This window comes from Lithobates pipiens, unplaced genomic scaffold, assembly GCF_037356315.1.
Source record: "Lithobates pipiens isolate NorthernLeopardFrog02 unplaced genomic scaffold, aLitPip1_a1.2 Scaffold_8, whole genome shotgun sequence".
In the NCBI taxonomy this organism is placed as follows: domain Eukaryota; kingdom Metazoa; phylum Chordata; class Amphibia; order Anura; family Ranidae; genus Lithobates; species Lithobates pipiens.
The window spans coordinates 679,203,743-679,225,066 of NW_027507903.1; the positions used below are offsets into that span (position 1 = coordinate 679,203,743).

The 21,324-nt window shown below is 45.7% G+C and overlaps 1 protein-coding gene across 1 annotated transcript; it reads right to left on the reverse strand.

Moving 5' to 3' along the window:
• Positions 1-3,158: 3,158 nt before the first annotated feature.
• LOC143962530 (E3 ubiquitin-protein ligase TRIM39-like) lies at positions 3,159-4,870 on the reverse strand (the record flags this gene model as incomplete). The annotated part of the gene is made up of 1 exon (XM_077471803.1): positions 3,159-4,870. A coding segment is annotated over one exon (1,698 nt), but the record flags the coding sequence as incomplete, so codon positions are not given.
• Between the last annotated feature and the right edge of the window lie 16,454 nt (positions 4,871-21,324).

Sequence of the window (21,324 nt, forward strand, 5' to 3'; positions counted from 1 at the left end):
GCTGCCACTTCTTATCTATCTTCTTTCACCACTTCTGGCTCTTTGATCACAATTCGCATGGTGTAACATCATCTGTATACTGTTAAAAATGAAAATATGCCTAATAAGGCTTTTGTAATGCTTTAATGTTTGTGTTTAGGTTTTATCTGAATGGCAATGTGCCTAACCCTTTTACAAGGGGATTTTTTCTATATATGGATGTGACTACTAGATTAATAGGATCTTTGTTGATCCGCTCGAGCATTACATTGATGTCTGACTATGGAAAGTTATCTGACAGACGCTGATCGGCCACCACTGAAACCAAGATATCTAACAATGTGAGTCTGTAACTACTGTAGCTGAATTGTTGTCCAATCAGGCGGTTGCATCTGCAATTATTATGTTTTGTTACTATGTATTGTAACTGGATATTTCTTTAATAAACTCTAACTGTTAAAAATAAATAAATAAAATAATAAAAATAATAATAATAATAATAATTTCATAAAGAATCTTTATTTCACATTAACATTTCATTTCCTAATTCTCCCCCATCACCAGGACACATCTAGTGATTATAATACACCATCACATGATACATTATATTCTGATCCATTATAAAAGAGATCCCATAGAATTCTATTGATGATCCATTCTATGGGGACACATTATATTGGGGACACATTCCAGTTCTAGTAATCATACATTATTATAGTGATATCATTATATTAGTGATAAATCCCATTATTTCTTTCATTAGTAAATCTCTGGATCATTTCCTCTGAGATTTTTCCATCGATTTTCATCTCTTTCTATTTGTAGATCTATTATTCATTTCCATTTCTTCACACAATAAAATAATCAATAGAATAAACTCATTGTAAATGTATTAATAATAAGGAATTATGCTGTCTACACATTATATTCCTATAGATATATAGATAGATAGATAGATTTGTTCTTAAAGGGCCAGTACGCCTCTATCGGTACTTTCCACATTGGGTCCCTAATTAGCCATTTCCCTACTATGACATCACAGCTCGGACACAGACAATAAGTCATATTACACTCTGTGCTCTCTCTCAGCTCCGGCACTCTATACAATTCTTCACTGTCCCATCTCACTATACACAGTGCTCATGTACTGGGAGGAGCCATTCAAATGAATGTCCCACCCACTTCTGTAGGTGACCCAAGAGCCGTACACACCCATTTATACTTTCCTATATTGTTCCTCCATCAAAGTCCTCACTAAGTCCCCAGTTTCCCAGACATTGAGGGATCATGTGACCTTCTCCCAGCATGCAGTGTTCAGGCCTGAGCGGCCAATCACAGGACTTACATACCGTCACATGATGGAGGGGTGATGTCATCAATCCTGTGCAAGCTCCGACATAACCCACCATGTATCTTACATGGGTGAGGACTCAGGGCTCTGACATGGATTGATGAGGGGCTATAAAAGGGGGTAGAAGTGGGCCGGGGGGCTGTGACTGCCCTAAGTGAGCAAATGACAAAGAGACTTATTAATGTAATTTGGACCCCTAAAGTAGTGTGACACATAAAGGGTCCCTAAGTAATATGGGTAACGGCTTTCTTCTTTTCTGAACACTGACAGTGTGAGGGGAAAAAAAGCTGTTGACCGTCTCCTGTTTCCTTCCATGATCAGCTATAATTGGCTGACATCTGATCACATGGTAAAGGGCTCGCTGTGATTGACCCTTTACCCGATCTGTAATCAGTCTTATCCCAAGGGGGAATGGGTAGTGTGAGAACGGGAGGATGTACATGGACGCCCTTCTGGCATTTTAAGACAGCGCTGTAGCCGTCTTTTGGCTATAGTGTGGGCACCAAGTGGTTTAATCTGCCCAGCAACAAATCCCCTCCCCCAAAAAAATGCATAAAAAACACAAAATGGAAATCACGGTATAAAAATCATGTGGAAAGCACATCAGAAAGGCTGAAAAGCCCCCTGCATATGTGTGAATGGAGCCTTAGGCTGGGATGAGACTTGTGGGATGCGGGAACCAGTGCGATTCCTGTGCGGGTTCCCTCATCACACCTCAATCACCGGACGGTCACACTGACATCTGAGAACCGCTGCGGGGGGGTCAATGGAAAGTTAATGACACCCCCAGATCACTTCGCAGATCGCAGTGCAAACGCTGAAATGGTGCAGGAATCGGATTGTATAGATGTGACACCCAATGTGATCCGATTCCAGTGAGGACCAAAAAAAGGGTCCGGCACCATTCTGGTGTGAATGTGATTTCAGTCACACAGTTTGTACGGCTGAATTCACATCACACAGACATGACATGTGATCTGCACAGCAATGTGATCCCAGCCTTAGAGAGATTTCCTCTCACTTCCTGTCCTGGTGACACCAATACAAGGAGGGAGAGAAATCTGTACAGGGACACAGAGATATAAACATCTGACAGGGGCTCTAATCCTTCCCCTTCCTTATTATACTAAACATATCATTCTTATTTCAGTCTGTGTTCCTGTTGGAGAGTTCCCCTCATTTCCTGTCTAGATAAATGTTGTCACGGGGACAGGAAGTGAGGGGAAATCTCTGTAATGGAGCCCTGGATAGAAGAAAAAACCTGACAGGGGATCTAATCCTAACCCACTCTGCCTAAAAACAGTCTGGGCTCTCTGATCACATTTCTTCTTCCAGTAATAAATCTCTAGATGACGTCTTCATAGATTTCCTCTCAGATTGTTCCATTTATTTCCATCTCTGTGTAGTATAGATTGAATGGAGGGGGAGGGGCAGAGAGGAGAGGTGAACCCATCCTATCCCATCACAGTGACCCCACCCCCCCTCTATGTCTGATCATGGCTGCCCCTCCCCCATACAGAGGGACCACATGTGGGGGAGGGGCAGGAAGAGGAGATGGATGATGTTAAATACTGTGACAAAACACAGAAAGTATTATGTCAGATTGTCATGGGAGAGATAGATAGATAGATAGATAGATAGATAGATAGATAGATATTTCTCACTGACCAATAGGAACATGTTATTGTTACTCCAATAACTGGACAGATATTCTACCCAATCACAGCGATCAGTAAGAAATCTCATATTTATTTTTAGTAGAAAACCCTGCAGGAGGCCCCGCCCACTGCTATATACTATTGGAGGAATATTCATTTAATTCCCCTCCTTCGTCTGACATCACTAGACTGTGGGCGGAGTTCTCACATCTCCCGCCTCCCCCCCACATATCTTTATATAACCTCCCCATACACCTATCCCAGCATGGAGGGGCTCAGTGAAGGTGGTGGTGAAGGTGTAGAGTTGTCGGATCGGGTCACACAGATCATAAAAGGAGATCCGCCCGGCCTCATAATCCAGATATATCCTGACTCTGTTACTGGAGGGATCGGTGGGTAAGAAGATCATTTTACTGTCATGTCTCACACAATAATCATCATCATCATCCCTGTCCAATCCCCAGGACTTCTTATTCCATCCAATCTCTGACTCCCAACCTCTCCTCTCTATACTGGGGTAACACATCCCGACTCTCCATACATCTGACCCCCCGACATCCACTTCCCAGTAATGTCTCCCTGAGGAGAAACTCTGACTGCTCATCACCTGATAATAATCCTGGAATCTCTCTGGTGTTTCTGGGTGATTCTGGTTTCTATCTGACCTGGATACAGTTTTCCTGTCATCTGATATCTGTAGAATATTATGAGCTGTGTTTCCATCCAGTAATATGTCTGCAGCTCCCTGTATATAGAAGTATACATTTACCTCTGTTATTATATCAGATAAACCTGTGTGTAAGACCCCCGCCACATCCAGACCCCCTCCATCATGGAGGAGCTCCTCATGTCTCTCTCTGTCCTCATTATCTCCATCCTCAGTATCACACAAGTCACCTGTGTCTGATTCCTGTAAGACAGTCAGTGGATCCGTCACGTTACACAGCTCCTCAATGTGACGCAACTTCCTGGACAGCTCCTCCTTCTTTATTTCCAGATCCCGGATGGAGATGGAGATCCGCTCTGCCCTCCCGGAGATGTCCCTCAGGACTCTCTTCTCCAGGTCTTCCAGACGTCTCCTGAGATCTCTAAACAGGGCAGTGACTCTCTCGGTGTCACCAGCGGCTTCTTCTTCTACTTTCCTCCGGTGTTCCTGCAGACTCTGGACTCTTTCCTCCGTCTCCTCTCTCTTTGTCAGAAGTTTCTGCAGAACATTCCTCAGTGTCTCCTTCTTCTTCTCAGAAGCCTCATCCAGTGACTCCATATCATGTCCTTTATGTCCTCCAGTCACATAACAAGACATACAGACACAGGTCTCATCCTCAGTGCAGTAATACTCCAGGATCTTCTTATGGACGGAGCATTTCCTGCTCTCCATGGACAAGGTGGGGTCACATAAGACGTGTTCTGGGGACTTTTTGTGGACTCTCAGGTGTTTATCACACAGAGAAACCTCACAGTGCAGACAGGATCTAACAGCAGGTACAGGAGAGTCCAGACAGTGAGTACAGAAGACCCCGGACTCCTCTTGATCTGGATGAGGAGACAGGAAAGTCTCTGCTATGTTACGTAGTGTTATGTTCCTGTGCAGTGCAGGCCGATCCGGAAACTTCTCTCTACATTCAGGACAGGAATATCCTCCAGACCCCCCCTGTGTATCCAGCACACCATCAATACAGACCCGGCAGAAGTTGTGACCACATCTCAGGGTTACAGGATCCGTATAAATGTTCAGACAGACGGAACATTCCAACTCAGCTCTCAGATCACCAGACGCCATCGCTGACAGCAGAAGAGAAACTAAACTGAAAGTCTCTGACACCGGAGAGGAATGTGGATGGGGGAGGGGTGACGTCCTCCTACACAGGGTGAGGCTGGATGAATATTATAGGACACGGAGATCAGAGTACAGAAGGGAGGAGATTCGTTTTGCAGTAGTAATGAGAATTATACCTCCCAACATTAGAAGAGAGAAAGAGGGAAAGACGGATGTGGGGAAGACATGCGGAGCACTAAGTGCAATGACATGAAAAGTGGAGATGAGTACATCATGATGAAAAGGAAATTGGTTATATAACCATCTGAAGATTTACCCCCCTTCATGGCCAGGCCATTTTTTGCGTTACGACAATGCGTTACTTTAACTGACAATTGGGTCGTCATGCAACACTGTACATACATTCAATATATAGCAATTTTCCCACAAAGCTTCTTCTGGTGGTATTTGATCATCACTGCATTTTTAGCGCTATAAAATAAAAAAATATATATATTTTTTAAATTTTTTTTTATATTTTTTTTACTTTTTCTTATAAAACATATCCAATAAAACATTTTAAAAATTTAATTTCTTCATCAATTTAGTCTAATATGTATCCTGCTACATGTTTTTGGTAAAAAAATCCCAATAAGTGTGTATTGATTGGTTTGCAGAAACGCTAAAGTGTCTACAAACTATGGGATAGATCAGGGGTAGGCAACCCCCTGCATGGGTGCCGGTGTCCTGTTGAATAATGTCTCTCATAGAAAAATGCATTCTATGCACTGCGCATGCGCAGTTCATCACATCACTTTAGCTGATATCCTGATCAGCTGGTGTGACGTATAGACTGGGCATGCTCAGTTCATCAGATGCATTTTCCGATGAGAGGCCAGCAACAGAGAGCGGCAAAGAGAGAGACTCTAAATGTAAGATTCTGCCTCACTCTCCGCGCATGCGCCCAACGTCGTAGAGTCCGAAAACGCTTGTTATTTGACAGATTGTGGGGCGATCTTCCAGCTTTAATTTCTGGACGAGGACAGAGCTTGTGTCTAGATGTGGACGGTGATTGTTTCTGGATGTGGACGGTGGTTGTTTCTGGATGTATTTGGTCTTTTCTTAGATGTGGAAGTTGCACATTGTCGTGAGTACAGTACATTTATACAACACTGTAAAGGAACACTCCTATGGGGGGCATCTGATTTATGGAGGGGCTCCATTGGGGGACATCTGATTTATGCAGGGGGTCCTCTGGGGACATCTGATTTATGGAGGGGCTCTGCTGGGGCACATCTGATTTATGGAGGGGCTCCGCTGGTGGACATCAGATTTATGGAGGGGCTCTGCTGGGGGACATCTGATTCATGGAGGGGCTCCTCTGGGGGACATCTGATTTATGCAGGGAATCTGCCCGGGTACATCTGATTTATGGAGGGGCTCTGCTGGGAGACATCTGATTTATGGAGGGGCTGTGCTGGGGGACATCTGATTTATGGAGGGGCTCCTCTGGGGGAAATCCGATTTATGCAGGGAATCTGCCCGGGTACATCTGATTTATGGAGGGGCTCTGCTGGGGGCATCTAATTTATGGAGGGGGTCTGCTGGAGGACATCTGATTTATGGAGGGAATCTGCTGGGGTGCATCTGATTTATGGAGGGGCTCCGCTGTGGGACATCTGATTTATGGAGGGGCTCCACTGGGAGACATCTGATTTATGAAGGGAATCTGCTGGGGGACATCTGATTTATGGAGGAGCTCCGCTGAGGGACAACTGATTTATGGAGGGGCTCTGCTGGGGGACATCTGATTTATGCAGGGGCTCCCCTGAGGATACATCTGATTTATGGGGGGCTCTGCTGGTGACATCTGATTTATGGAGAATACAAAACCAATTTTTTCCTCTAGTGGGACTTTAATTAGGCAGTAGTCTTCAAAGTTTGTAACAAAGTATACATTTTATTGCATAAAGAGGAAAATCACATAAATAACAATAAGGACTTAGGGATGCACAGTGATTATTAGAGGATGCACAAAAAACTACAGTGTTAATATACCAACATATTAGTGATAATATCACCACGAATATTGATCCCAGCTCAATAATGGGACCAAGAAACGGCCCGACGCGTTTCAAGGTTGTTAAGAGATCTAACCTCTTCTTCAGGGGCTGGTGATGTATTACATTCCCATCTATAAGCATTATAAGAAGACACAAGTAATGGTAAACAAACAGTATTTGCAAATAGTTGATCTTTTTCAAACAATATTTGAATAAAGACATGATCAAAAAATTGTATGGTATATTCTAACCATGTAATGCTGTACATCGCTGTTCAGAGGGCATCCAACATATTAGAAAGGTGTAATGGAGAAATGTCTGCCAGCCGGCATCAGATCTGTAACCCGATGAGAAGAGCCCGGGGGGTACAAGTGGATTCAGCACTCGAGCTGCACACAAGGGGCGGATTCCACCCAAGAATGGTAATGTAGCCAAGTAGCTCTATGATCAAAAATAAAAAGATACTTCCGGTTCCGGCGCCGCATGGAGTAGCTGTCTCTCCTCACAGCTCCCGCAAACCGCCCTCCAAACCGGCCTATAAATTCGGCGTTTTTCGGCCCAACTATTTCCAGCTGCCTTCTCCACGACTCCGGTCACGGGGTGGACCGGTTTGTCGAAAAAACCGGGCCGTGATCGTACGCGGCAGCCGCTGCGCGGCCGGCTCCGTCACAAATCGAGGCCCCGGCTTCAGCATACATGGATTCGGCCTGTGCGGCCCAGCCTGCAGAGATGGCGCCAGCGATGGAGGTAGGAGAACAGCCAACATCACAGCCTACTCTGAGAGACACATTACCTCAGCAGCCCCAGGCCCCCTCACGTCCATCTGGACCTGAAACAGCTCATTTTGTGCAGCAGCCTCACATACCTCCACCAGCACAGGATCATCACACTGAACTCCTGGCTCAGGCTGTAGATGTTCTCCTCTCCCCTATGATTGCTGCATCAGTGGCTGTCAGCTCAGGCATGCAGAAGATTCAAGCCCAGCTAGGGGAACATACATCTAGATTGAATGAAGCAGAACACCGTATCTCAACTCTTGAGGAAGAAATCTACCAGACACAATCTCTGGAACATGCCCAAGACAGAACGAACAAATATATACTAGAAAAACTCGATGACCTCGAAAATAGGTCCAGGAGGAGCAACCTGCGATTTGTAGGAATACCCGAATCGCTTCACCAGTCTGCTTTGTCAGAACTCTGTGCCCGTCGCATCCCTGAAGCACTGGGTCTGGGAGGCCCATGCACCGTAGAACGTGCACACTGTGTGGGAGCCTTTAACTCTGAGCGCAAATCCCCGCGCCCGATAATAGCCAACTACCTCAATTACTCAGACAAAGCCGCCATACTGCAGCAATACCGACAATCCAGATCCCTGCAGATAGACGGAGTCAAAATTTAGATTTTTGCCGACTACTCGGTGGACGTCTCCAAGAAACGCAAGGCTTTCCAGCATATCTGCGCAGAACTCCACCAGCGACAACTCAAGTTCACCCTAGCATTCCCGGCCACTCTGCGGATCAAAACACCCACCGGTGAGCAACTTTCCTTTCAAGACCCAGATGAGGTGTCATCCTTCTTGAAATCATCACGCTCGGGCTCTCACCTCAGCCCCACACCCAAAGCCCCCCCAATCAACTGAGCCCTGGATCAAAGGAGCCCGCGGAAAGACTCTCCCAAGCGCTTCAGTGCCTCAGGTCCAACGCAGCACGGCTTGACTGCACATTGAGGGGCGACGATGCCACCGTTGTCTCAATGCACAATCCCTTCTTCTTTGCGGCCATGTATGGCCACCCTTCCTACCTGGGTAAGGTGAACTGAACTTGGACTTTCCCTCCTGGACCGTCCACACCTTTCAGGTAGTATCCGTTATCAGTTAAACGGCTATGGGGATGCCTTTGCCTGCATCACGATCTTTCTCTTTTTTTTGGGGAATTTTCTGTTTTTTATCTTTCATGTTTGGTAGCTCTATGGCTATGTTGCCTAGTACGGCACTATATGTTCAATGACTTTTGAAGATTTTGTCTTTTCATACACATACACATGTCTTCTTCCCCTAGGTATCTCTGTGCAGACCTGTTCACACGCTCTGATCTCCCACCTGCACTGCTGTTATTCCCTATCCTCTCTCCGAGGGGCGGATGCCCTTACGTTGGATACGGGGCTGGTTTTGGGAGCTGGTCTTCACAGTGATCAGCATGCGGAAAAAAGTGAAGTTGGTTAATATTTATGTTTACCTCTGCATGTTCTACCTTTGGTTACCATTCCAGTCCTTCCCCTCCCCCCCTTTTTCTCTCCTTCTCCCCACTGAGCCCACTACCAGTGTGACTTTACCTGCCACCCCCCCCTCCTAGGGCCCAACAGGCATGCTCCAGTGTAGATTAAGGCTACCTACTATTCCCAAGCGCCCACACCCTAATAGCTCTACTCCTTGTAATCCATACCCCCGTTATAACCTCACCATGCTGCGGATAGTCTCATGGAATGTGAAGGGCCTTCGTTCCCCCTTTAAAAGAATGAAGGTCCTTCGTCATCTCAAGCGGCTCAAGGCGGATATAGCATTACTTCAGGAGACCCACCTCTCCTCACCCGACTTTGCTCGGATGAAGAAACTCTGGGTTGGTACGGTGGCGGGCTCAGAGGCCCTAGACCGTAAAGCAGGAGTCCTTATCCTCATTCACAAACATCTCCCATGTAAACTCCTATCTACGGACATGGATACCCAGGGCAGACTGCTCTCTATTCGTGTCCTCCTAGGGACAAGGGAAATAGTAATATCTAACATTTATGCCCCTAACAGCCCCACGAAGCAGTTCTTCAACACGCTAACCACTTGGCTCCTGTGCCATCCTCAACTTCCCCAGGTCGTTGGGGGTGATTTTAAGTCCGTGATTCACCCACTAGATGATAAATCCCCGCAACTGCGACTTATCCCACCCCCGACTCCCACTAACGCCACAATGCTAGCAGCAACAATGGAATCCCTTCGTCTCCATGATGTATGGTGGTTGCATCACCCGACTGATAGGGAATTCTCCTTCTATTCACACCCACACAATGTTTTCACCAGGATCAATTACATATTCTGCTCACACGATTTACTCCCTTTAATCCCAGAAGCGGAGATTCACGATATTGCTATCTCCGATCATGCTCCCATTTCTGTGTCCCTAGAGACCCCTGACATCCACCCAAATCCCCAAATCTGGCGTTTCCCCTCCTTCCTCCAATACAACGCGGATTTCCAAACCTACATCACAAAAGAATGGCGGCTTTACACACAAATGAATGCGACCCACACTAACAACCCAAATCTGTTATGGGGTGCAGGGAAAGCTTTCCTTCGGGGACGCATCATTTCTTATGCATCTTCCTTCAAAAAAAACGCATACCTCAATTACAACACCTCCAGTTCCAGACTTAATCAGGCTCAACAAGCACTCTACACCCATGATTCACCTGAAAACCGGACTGCTTGGCAAATAGCCAAAACAGTCCTTTGACACCTGGGCCGACACCCTGGAATCAATCAAGAGAGCATACTTTGATGCCACTCTCCACAAATTTGGGAATAAAGCTGGCAAACTTCTAGCCCGACTATGCAAGGGACCCTACCGCCCAACTATCATCCCCGCTATCTGGGAGCCGGATGGCTCTATTACGACCACGCAAAACGTCATAAATTGGGCCATGCTGCGCTATTATTCTGCACTGTATGCTGCCGACCCCATCGACAAGCCCACGGCACACGACTTCCTGGACAAAGTGACACTGACCCAAATACCCTCCTCACAACTAGACTCTTAATGCCCCCATCTCTCTTATGGAAATAACCAACACGATCCGTAATCTAGCCTCCTCTAAAGCACCCGGCCCAGATGGTCTAACAGGCGAATTCTACAAATCCCTAAACTCGCTCCTAGCACCCACTCTTGAAAACGTTTACCAACACATATGGTCAGGTGGCCCCTATCTACCCACGGGCAACCAGGCAATAGTTAAACTACTAGAAAAGAAAGGGAAGGATCCTAAAGAACCTGGCTAATACAGGCCCATCTCACTCCTAAATCTCGATGTCAAAATTTTTTCCAAAATAGTAGCCACGAGACTAGCCAACATCATTCCTTCTCTGATCCATCCTGCCCAGTCAGGCTTTGTGAAGGGCAGAACAGCAACAATTAACATCAGAAAGGTGATGTTGGCACTAGAACACGCCAGATGCAACCCAAATGGGGACTTTGCTATTATTACTCTTAATGCCGAAAAGGCTTTTGGCAACATGAGTTTCGAATAGCTTTCCATGGATCTGAGTAACATGGGATTCTCTGGCCCCTTTCTCCACCTCATAAATTCCATGTACACCTCACCAGCAGCTAGATTAGTAGCAGCCAGCCTCCTCTCCAATGAGTTTGAAAAGAAAGGGAAGGATCCTAAAGAACCTGGCTCATACAGGCCCATCTCACTCCTAAATCTCGATGTCAAAATTTTTTCCAAAATAGTAGCCACGAGACTAGCCAACATCATTCCTTCTCTGATCCATCCTGCCCAGTCAGGCTTTGTGAAGGGCAGAACAGCAACAATTAACATCAGAAAGGTGATGTTGGCACTAGAACACGCCAGATGCAACCCAAATGGGGACTTTGCTATTATTACTCTTAATGCCGAAAAGGCTTTTGGCAACGTGAGTTTCGAATAGCTTTCCATGGATCTGAGTAACATGGGATTCTCTGGCCCCTTTCTCCACCTCATAAATTCCATGTACACCTCACCAGCAGCTAGATTAGTAGCAGCCAGCCTCCTCTCCAATGAGTTTCGCTTACATAAAGGCATGAGACAGGGCTGCCCTCTATCCCCACTCCTCTTCAATTTAGCTCTGGAACCACTCTCCAGATATTTGCTAACAGTGGCCCCGATCAATGGCATAAAAATAGGGGAGTAGGAATTGAGGACATCTCTTTTTGCAGACGACGTCCTCATCTTCTCCGCCAATCCTTCCGCAGACATGCCCACAATAAAATACACCTTTGATCAATTCAGAAAATGTTCAGGATTACACATAAACGACTCCAAAAGCGAGATATTGCCCCTTGACCCCTCCCACCTCCGGCTTGGGCTCAAAAATCCATCTTCATGATAGCAAAGTTGCATATTACCTACCTAGGAATCAAGATAGGGAAACTCCCTTCCTCTCTTTACCATCTGAATTACCCCCCCTCTTTGCCAAAATTACCCTGGAACTAGAAAACTGGATGGATCTGCCCCTCTCGCTCCTGGGAAGATGCCACTTGGTAAAAATGGTCAGTTTCGCACGCCTGCTGTACCCCCTCCAAACGATACCTTTACTTATCAGACACAAAGATTCCAAAACTTTGAACTCTGCAATATCAAAATTTCTATGGCGAAACAAATGACCACGCATACCCTTTTCAAAACTACATCTTCCCAGGACTGAAGGTGGTATTAGTCTTCCAAACCTTAGATTTTACAACCTAGCTTGTCTTTTGCGGGTGAGCCTGGATTGGATATCCCAAAAATCCCAATGTTCCAACCCTATCAGCTGGAGACTGCAATGGTCCACCCCTACTCCCTTACAGCCCTTCTTCACTGTAAATGGAAATCTCCAACACCGCATCAGCATAATCTTTTGTTGAGAGACACCGCTATTGCCTGGAGGGAGGTGAGGAAAAGTCTCCCACTCTCTCCTTTCATTTACAAATTCCTCCCGATACAAGGTAACCCGAATTTCTCCCCGGGTCTGGAACACCAGCCCTATGATCTGTGGTGACAAAAGGGTCTTGATACCTTCTTCTCCCTGTGTGATCCTGAATCTGGTCGAGTAGCACCATTCAGTTCCCTAGCTGCCAAATTTTCTCTCACAGATGCTTCTGCTTTCCACTATGGTCAATGTATTCGTTTTCTTCAAAAAACCTGCAGAAACGAATCCACGAGATTTACATCATCATTCCTTGAGACACTCATACAAAAGGACTCTTACAAATCTTGGAGGGAAACCTAGCTGAAAATCGCTCACCATGCACATATCCCCTTTCTCCCAGCCTCCCAACCACGTTCAGCCTCATTGTGCCCATTGTGCCACCAACCTAAGCCTTCTCTCACGCACCTCTACTGGACTTGCACCTTTATCTCTGCTTTTTGGGACCAAATCCTGGGATATATATTCCAGATTATGTTGCTAAAGCTTCCCAAAGACCCGCTACTCCTTATCTTCGGGCACTGGGACCCTACACTACTTCCTTGGTCCACCGTTCCCATCCCACCAGGCAAGGACTGGGCCTTGATCTGCCTCCTGTTAGCAAGAAGGGCCATACTAGCCAATTGGACGTCTGCGTCCAAACCCTCCATCTCCCAGGTTAATAGAGATCTCCTGCAGCTTCTATTTCGTGACAAACTCAACACCAATCTGGCCCACCAGAAAACCTCACAGCGCTTCTACAACAGATGGGACTTTTTTCTTGTGGCGCAGCTTACTCCTCAAGAACGAGCTCACCTCGATAAACTCACCTTTGTCTACAATGGACCATTGCCGAATATGACCCACTCTACTACTGGATAACTATCTACAATAGAACAGCAGACTTGGGCTCCCCCTCCCCCCCTTCACAGTTTTCCTTTTGAATTGTAGCATACCTTGTTCTCTTTCCGAGGTTAGTTTAGTGCCTTATTATTATCATTTGGAACCAATATATAGGCAATTGACTTCTTTTAAGGACCATTTCCTATAGGAGAAATATGATAAGGAACTTAATGAATCATTGGAACACTTTAATAAAGAAATTCTAATTAAAAAAAGAAAAGAAGTTCTGTAGGGACAAGGCTGCCTTTCAGGAATCACACGCTTACAATTGGAGAAATCATAATACTATAAAAACCAGAAACCAAGGACATCATCACAAGAATGCTAAAAATGACAACTTGTTATCTGGAGCGTCCTCTCCATGGTCCCTCTTGTCAAGAGTTTCGAGTAGACAGAAGCCCTCGTGGAAATCAAAGAGAAACTCCCAGGGTGGGGGTACACAGGAAAAAATCCCTAAAAAAACGGATTACCAATCCCTCCATTCAGGCTGGCTTTGCCAGCCCAGGCCTGGGGGTAGGCAAAATAGGGGGTATAGTTCCCTCACATTTGACGACAAACGATGTCCCATTGGGGAATGAAGCGTTTGCCTCGGCTCCCGTTGTGGACAATTTTTTTGTGAAACCGATCGAAAATGCGGCCTTATGAGAGGTATGAATCCTGATGGAGCATTCCCTCATAATAAGGAGACTATCAATTTAAATGTGGTAAATCTATCATCATATGAACTTAATGAAGTTGAATTATCAGTTTTAAGTAGAGGGCTAAGTTTCTGTCCCAATCAGGACATAGACACAAAAGATATACAGTTGTTTGCGCGCAAATTGATTGTAAAACAACTCTATTCTAGAGATATACCTAAACAATCTAGTTTTAAACCACAAGAACTTGCGGCCTTGGACAATCTAATATCTCTCTTGGATGAGAATGAACCACCCGATTTAATTGACCAGATTGATCTGGAACAATTATTGGGTCGGTTCGATCAATCAGATCTACCAAGCTTCTCTACTAAACCTTTTAAGAAAAAATCTGACAAGTTTCCAGCTTTGAACATCAATCCAAAATTTCTATCGCATCCAAGGAACAATCTAATTTAAATTTATTTATTTTTATTTATTTATTTCAGGTACTTATATAGCGCCGTCAATTTACGCAGCGCTTTACATATACATTGTACATTCACATCAGTCCCTACCCTCAAGGAGCTTACAATCTAAGGTCCCTAACTCACATTCATACATACTAGGGACAATTTAGACAGGATCCAATTAACCTACCAGCATGTCTTTGGAGTGTGGGAGGAAACCGGAGTACCCGGAGGAAACCCACGCAGGCACAGGGAGAACATGCAAACTCCAGGCAGGTAGTGTCGTGGTTGGGATTCGACCCAGCGACCCTTCTTACTGCTAGGTGAACGTGCTATCCACTACACCACTGTGCCGCCCCGGTCCTAGTGAACGTGAGGCCTTGAAATCTCTAGCCACTAATCCCTCGATCACTATTAAATCTTCAGACAATGGAGGGAACATTGTCCTAATGGACATTGGTCAATATGAGGCAGTGTGTCGTAACATATTGTCTAATAGACAGTGGTACTGCAAGATCGCCTCAACCAAGATCGATAAATTCAATCGTAAATTCTATAAACTCATAGACGAGTCAAATATACTGAATCGATCTGAATATGACTATGTTAGGACTGCTTTACCACGCATTCCTACTTTCTACACGTTGCCCAAGCTACACAAGGACCTACTTCACCCCACTGGCAGACCAATTATCTCGGGCAATGGGTCGTTGACAGAGAAACTCAGTAAATTTGTCGACGGCCACTTGCGACCGTTTGTATTTAACCACTTGACCACTGGGCACTTAAACACCCTTAATAACCAGACCAATTTTCAGCTTTCGGTGCTCTCACATTTTGAATGACAATTACTCAGTCATGCAACACTGGACCTACCGTATATACTCGAGTATAAGCCGAGATTTTCAGCCTCTTTTTTGAGGCTGAAAGTGCCCCCCTCGGCTTATACTCGAGTCATCGCTGTCTGCCTGCTCGATCAGCGTGTCGAGCAGACAGACAGCGGACATTCTACCCTTCAAACGCCGCGCCTCCGCCTCCGCCTTCGCCTGTGATAGGCGGAACACTGAATTTCCCAGCAGCCTGTGTTCCGCCTATCACGGACATCGTCTCATCCTCGTACTACGGACGAGGATGAGACGATGTCCGTGATAGGCGGAACACAGGCTGCTGGGAAATTCAGTGTTCCGCCTATCACAGGCGAAGGCGGAGGCGCGGCTTTTGAATTTTAGAATGGCCGCCGAGGCGCCGACGAAGAGCGGCGATCCTGGCAAGGCACGGGACGGAGGCAAGGCAAGGCACGGCACGGGACGGGACGGAGGCAAGGCACGACACGGGACGGAGGCAAGGCACGGCACGGGACGGAGGCAAGGAGGCAAGGCACGGCACGGGACGGAGGCAAGGAGGCAAGGCACGGGACGGAGGCTCGGGACACAGGCTCGGGACACAGGTAGGCTGGACACACACACACACACACACACACACACACACACACACACAGGGATGGATGGATGGATGGAGACACACACACACAGGGATGGATGGATGGAGACACACACACACAGGGATGGATGGATGGATGGAGACACACACACACAGGGATGGATGGATGGATGGACACACACACACACACAGGGATGGATGGATGGATGGACACACACACACACACAGGGATGGATGGATGGATGGACACACACACACACAGGGATGGATGGACGGACACACAGGGACGGACGGACACACAGGGATGGACGGACACACAGGGATGGACGGACACACACACAGGGATGGACAGGCATGTCTCACCCTCGGCTTATACACGAGTCAATAAGTTTGCCAGTTTTTTTGGGGGTAAATTGGGGGCCTCGGCTTATATTCGGGTCGGCCTATACTCGAGTATATACGGTATATGAAATTTTTGTCCTTTTTTTCACACAATTGGAGCTTTCTTTTGGTGGTATTTAATCACCGCTCGGTTTTTTATTTTTTGTGCTATAAAAGAAAAACTACAGAAACATTTGCAAAAAAATGAATTTTTCTTTGTTTCTGTTATAAAATTTAGCAGATTAGTAAATTTTTCTTCATAAATTTTGGCCAAAATTTATACTACTACATATCTTTGGTAAAAACAAGTAAAAATTGGTGGATATTATTTGGTCTTTGTGAAAGTTATAGAGTCCACAAGCTATGGTGCCAATATCTGAAAATTGATCACACCTGAAGTACTGACGGCCTATTTCAATTCTTGGGACCCTAACATGCCAGAAAAGTACAAATACCCCCCAAATGACCCCTGTTTGGAAAGAAGACATTCCAAGGTATTTGTTAAGAGGCATGATGAGTTTTTTGAAGTTATAATTTTTTCCCACAATTCTTTGCAAAATCAAGATTTTTTTTTTTCACAAAATTGTCATATTATCAGTTTATTTCTCACACACAACATATGCATACCACAAATTACACCCCAAAACACATTCTGCTATTACTCCCGAGTACGGCGATACCACATGTGTGAGACTTTTACACAGCGTGGCCACATACAGAGGCCTAACATGCAGGGAGCGCCATCAGGCGTTCTGGAGCACCCAGGACAATTCTGACATTTCTCTCCTACATGTAAAAATCATCATTTATTTGCTAGAAAATTACATAGAACCCCAAAACATTATATATGTTTTTTTTAGCAAACACCCTGGAGAATACAATGATGGTCGTTGCAACTTTTTATCTCGCAAGGTATTTGCGCAGCAATTTTTCGAATGCTTTTTTTTGGAAAAAAAAAAAAAAAAACACAGTAAAGTTAGCCCAATTTGTGCATAATGTGAAAGATGAAGTTACGCTGAGCAAATCGATACCTAACATGTCACTCTTCAAAATTGCACACGCTCGTGGAATGGCGCCAAACGTCGCTACTTAAAAATCCCCATAGGCGACAATTTTTTTTTTTTTTACTGGTTATATGTTTTGAGTTACAGAGGAGGTCTAGGGCTAGAATTATTGCTCTCGCTCTAACGTTCGCAGCGATACCTCACATGTGTGGTTTGAACACCGTTTTCATATGTGGGCGGGACTTACGTATGCGTATGCTTCTGCATGCGAGCACATGGGGACAGGGGCACTTTAAAAAAAAAAAAAAAAATATTGTTCATTTTACTTTATTTATTTTAGTTCAACATTTTTTTCCCCAAAAATTAATTTTTTGATCACTTTTATTCCTATTACAAGGAATGTAAACATCCCTTGTAATAGGAATATGGCATGACAGGTCCTCTTTATAGTGAGATATGGGGTCAATAAGACCCCACATCTCACCTCTAAGCTGGGAAGCCTGAAAAAAAAAAGATTCTGGATTTGATCGTATTGGCGAGTCGGTAGAAGCACCGGAGGGCGGCGGGAGGGGGGGTGTCTATGGCTGGGTATTGTAGGGTATCACCGACTATGGCTGGATATCTCAGAGTATGGCGTTGCAGAGCATTGCATTGCAGAGCATTGCAGGATATTGGCCGGTGTTGCAGAGCATTGCAGAGTGTTGCAGGGTATTGGTGGGTGTTGCAGAGCATTGCAGAGTGTTGCAGGGTATTGGCGGGTGTTACAGAGCATTGCAGAGTGTTGCAGGGTATTGGCGGATGTTGCAGAGCATTGCAGAGTGTTGCAGGGTATTGGCGGGTGTTGCAGAGCATTGCAGAGTGTTGCAGGGTATTGGCGGGTGTTGCAGAGCATTGCAGAGCGTTGCAGGGTATTGCAGAGTGTTGCAGAGTGTTGCAGAGTGTTGCAGGGTGTTGCAAAGTGTTGCAGGGTATTGGCGGGTGTTGCAGAGCATTGCAGAGTGTTGCAGGGTATTGGTGGGTGTTGCAGAGCATTGCAGAGTGTTGCAGGGTATTGGCGGGTGTTGCAGAGCATTGCAGAGTGTTGCAGGGTATTGCAGAGCGTTGCAGGGTATTGCAGAGTGTTTCAGAGTGTTGCAGGGTATTGGCGGGTGTTGCAGAGCATTGCAGAGTGTTGCAGAGCATTGCAGAGTGTTGCAGGGTATTGGTGGGTATTGCAGAGTGTTGCAGGGTATTGGCGGTTGTTGCAGAGCATTGCAGAGTGTTGCAGGGTATTGGCGGGTGTTGCAGAGCATTGCAGGGTATTGCAGAGTGTTGCAGGGTATTGCAGCGTGTTGCAGAGTGTTGCAGGGTAATGCAGAGTATTGCAGGATATTGCAGAGTAATGCAGAGTATTGCAGAGTAATGGCAGGGTATTGCAGAGTATTGGCAGGGAATTGAGGGGTTAATTTTCGGTTAACTTCTTAACTTCTGAGTACCGGGAGACTCGGGTTTTATTTATGTCCCTGTATTCTCTCCCATTGGTTTGTCTACAACCCCTGGTCGTTGTGTCACACTTTTACCCCCCCCCCCAGGTCTTCTACATTCCTAGTAACACCTCTGGATCCAGAGCATACAATGAGGCAAATGTAAGGAGCCACACTTCTCCAGTGTCACCTGCTGGGGGCGCTCTGCTCAGGACTTGTTACCATTCACTCTTCACCAGAGGAAGTCTCACTGAAGCTCCAACTCCCCTCATTCTCCCCCTGCATTGCTTGTTTGCTGTGTATTGATTTGTCGCATTCCTCTCAGTATCTCGTTAATCTTTCAGGGTGTGTCTGTCCTGTATGACCGGTTCTCCGTATCCTGAAGGCTTCTCACTTCTTTTTTCTGCAGGTACTTTTCTAAGTTTCTATGGAACAGGCAGCAGTGTGCTCTCCTCTAAGGCAGGCCACAGATTAGACAATTTTCTTTCCTTCAACCACAAGTTAGAAGAAATTCCCCAACAGAACAGTCCGTGTTATTGGTGGAATCCCTTCTGCTGCGCTAATGTATCATCACAGTGTACAGAAATACCCCACAGGATGAGAGTACTGAAGGTGATTGATAGACCTTGTTACACTACAAGTATACGGGTGTGGTGGTGATCAGAACACTGTTGAAGGAGTACACCGGTCTATTAACACCACACTGGTGTGGCAGTAATCAGGAACACTGTTGATGGCTACACTGTGACTGGTGACACTGGGACTGGTGACACTGGGACTGGTGTGGTGGTGATCAGGAACACTTTTACTGACTTTCACTGGTCTGGTGACACTGGGACTGGTGTGGCAGTAATTGGGAACACTGTTCATGGCTATACTGGTCTGGTGACACTGGGACTGGTGTGGCAGTAGTGAGAGGAAACAGAGCAAAGGCTGGGCTATAACATGCAGCCTTTGTTTACAAGTGTTATTGTTGTGATTGGTCACAGTGATCACATGGTACAGGCCCATTGCTTCTAAAGGACACAACAATCACAGCATGCACTGCTGCCTGCCCTAGAGGGTGTGCACAAGCAGCGGGAGCTCTCCCACCCCTAGGAGTGAACCATCTGGGCATTTATATAAAGTCGCTGGGTGGGAGGTGGCAATTAGGTAAGATGCAGTGGTAATCCTCTTCCATCCAATCGGAGAGGCTGGGAGGGTGGAAACTTCACTGCAATCTGTAAAGAATAAAATCCAGATCTGTGAGCAAATTGCTGTGATATCTGAGGGGTCCTGTCTATGTTGGGGGTATGAGCTACATGAACAATCTGGGAGAAGTGATGTAGGTTGTTCTTTTTATTGTTAGCACTGTTTGCTTATGTGGGTCTTACTTTGTAACGTCTGTTTTTTGTAACTTTTGGTAACTGTCTATGCACCGCCCCCTACAGGTATCAAATATAACATTGATAGGATGGTCTGCGATTGCCCTAAAACACATAAAAGTCTGAAGAGACAGTGGGGCTGATTTATGAAAGACGTGCGCCATCAGTAGAGGCGCAACGCACATTTTCATATTTACAAAAACAGTGCGCCAGGAACAGAGCGCTAATCCCCATTTACTATAGCGATCTCGGCGCACGGGAGAATGCAATCTGTGCACAACTATGGATAATGGCTCACGGCGTCTTCAATTCAATATTAACAGAAGATGGAGGTGCCAATATTATGGGGTGATGTGAGGAAGTTTAGCTACAACTGCCCAAGTAACAAATATGCCCAAAATAGAATGAGAAAGTAACTTTTTCAGAGCAAGCCTGCTGTGCCTGGAAGTATGTTTAGAACTGCGTGAGATCAATGTAGACACTGCGCATGCGCAAGCGGCTCTTGCACTCATTGACATGCGTTTGTTCACTGCGCGGCCAAAATCTTAGTAAACGTTAAGCAACGTACATGCAATTACGTGAGTTGAACGGGCTCACCTCTAAACTTGACAATTTTTTTTTTTTACGCTGGTTCACCTTTATGTATTTTTTTAAGGAGATTTGCACACAGGTCATGTTAGCGTGTTACGTTGCCAACATGTGACATGTGGCACCTTGTTAAATTTATGTAAAAAGACTCTCACTCCTCTAGATCCTCCTAAAAGGGCATTTAACCTTCTCCCTCTAATGCATATGATTTCCATGGGCTAGCTTTAGCTTTTAAAGGGGAACTCCAGACTGCATTTTCCAATGCTCTTGTCTCCCCTCCCCCTCTAACCCCTTGGATTTCCATGGGCTAACTTTAGCTTTTAAAAGGGCAACTCCACACTCCACTCTATTTTCAAAAGGCGGTGAGCTGCCTTCACCAATCCAAACCACATCCTTTTTCAGAGCATATGTAGCGCCTAATGAGCAGACGCTATTATTTTTGTAAATTTAAGTTTGTCTGAAGCCGCAGTTTGGCTCAGACTAATTATGTCAAAGTTCTGCTTTCTGTACCAGTTCAGCTGGGTTGTGATAGTTTCCACTTGGCCGTGGGTGTCGCTGTCACCACCGGTAAGTTTTGGAAATGCAACAGGCTGAAT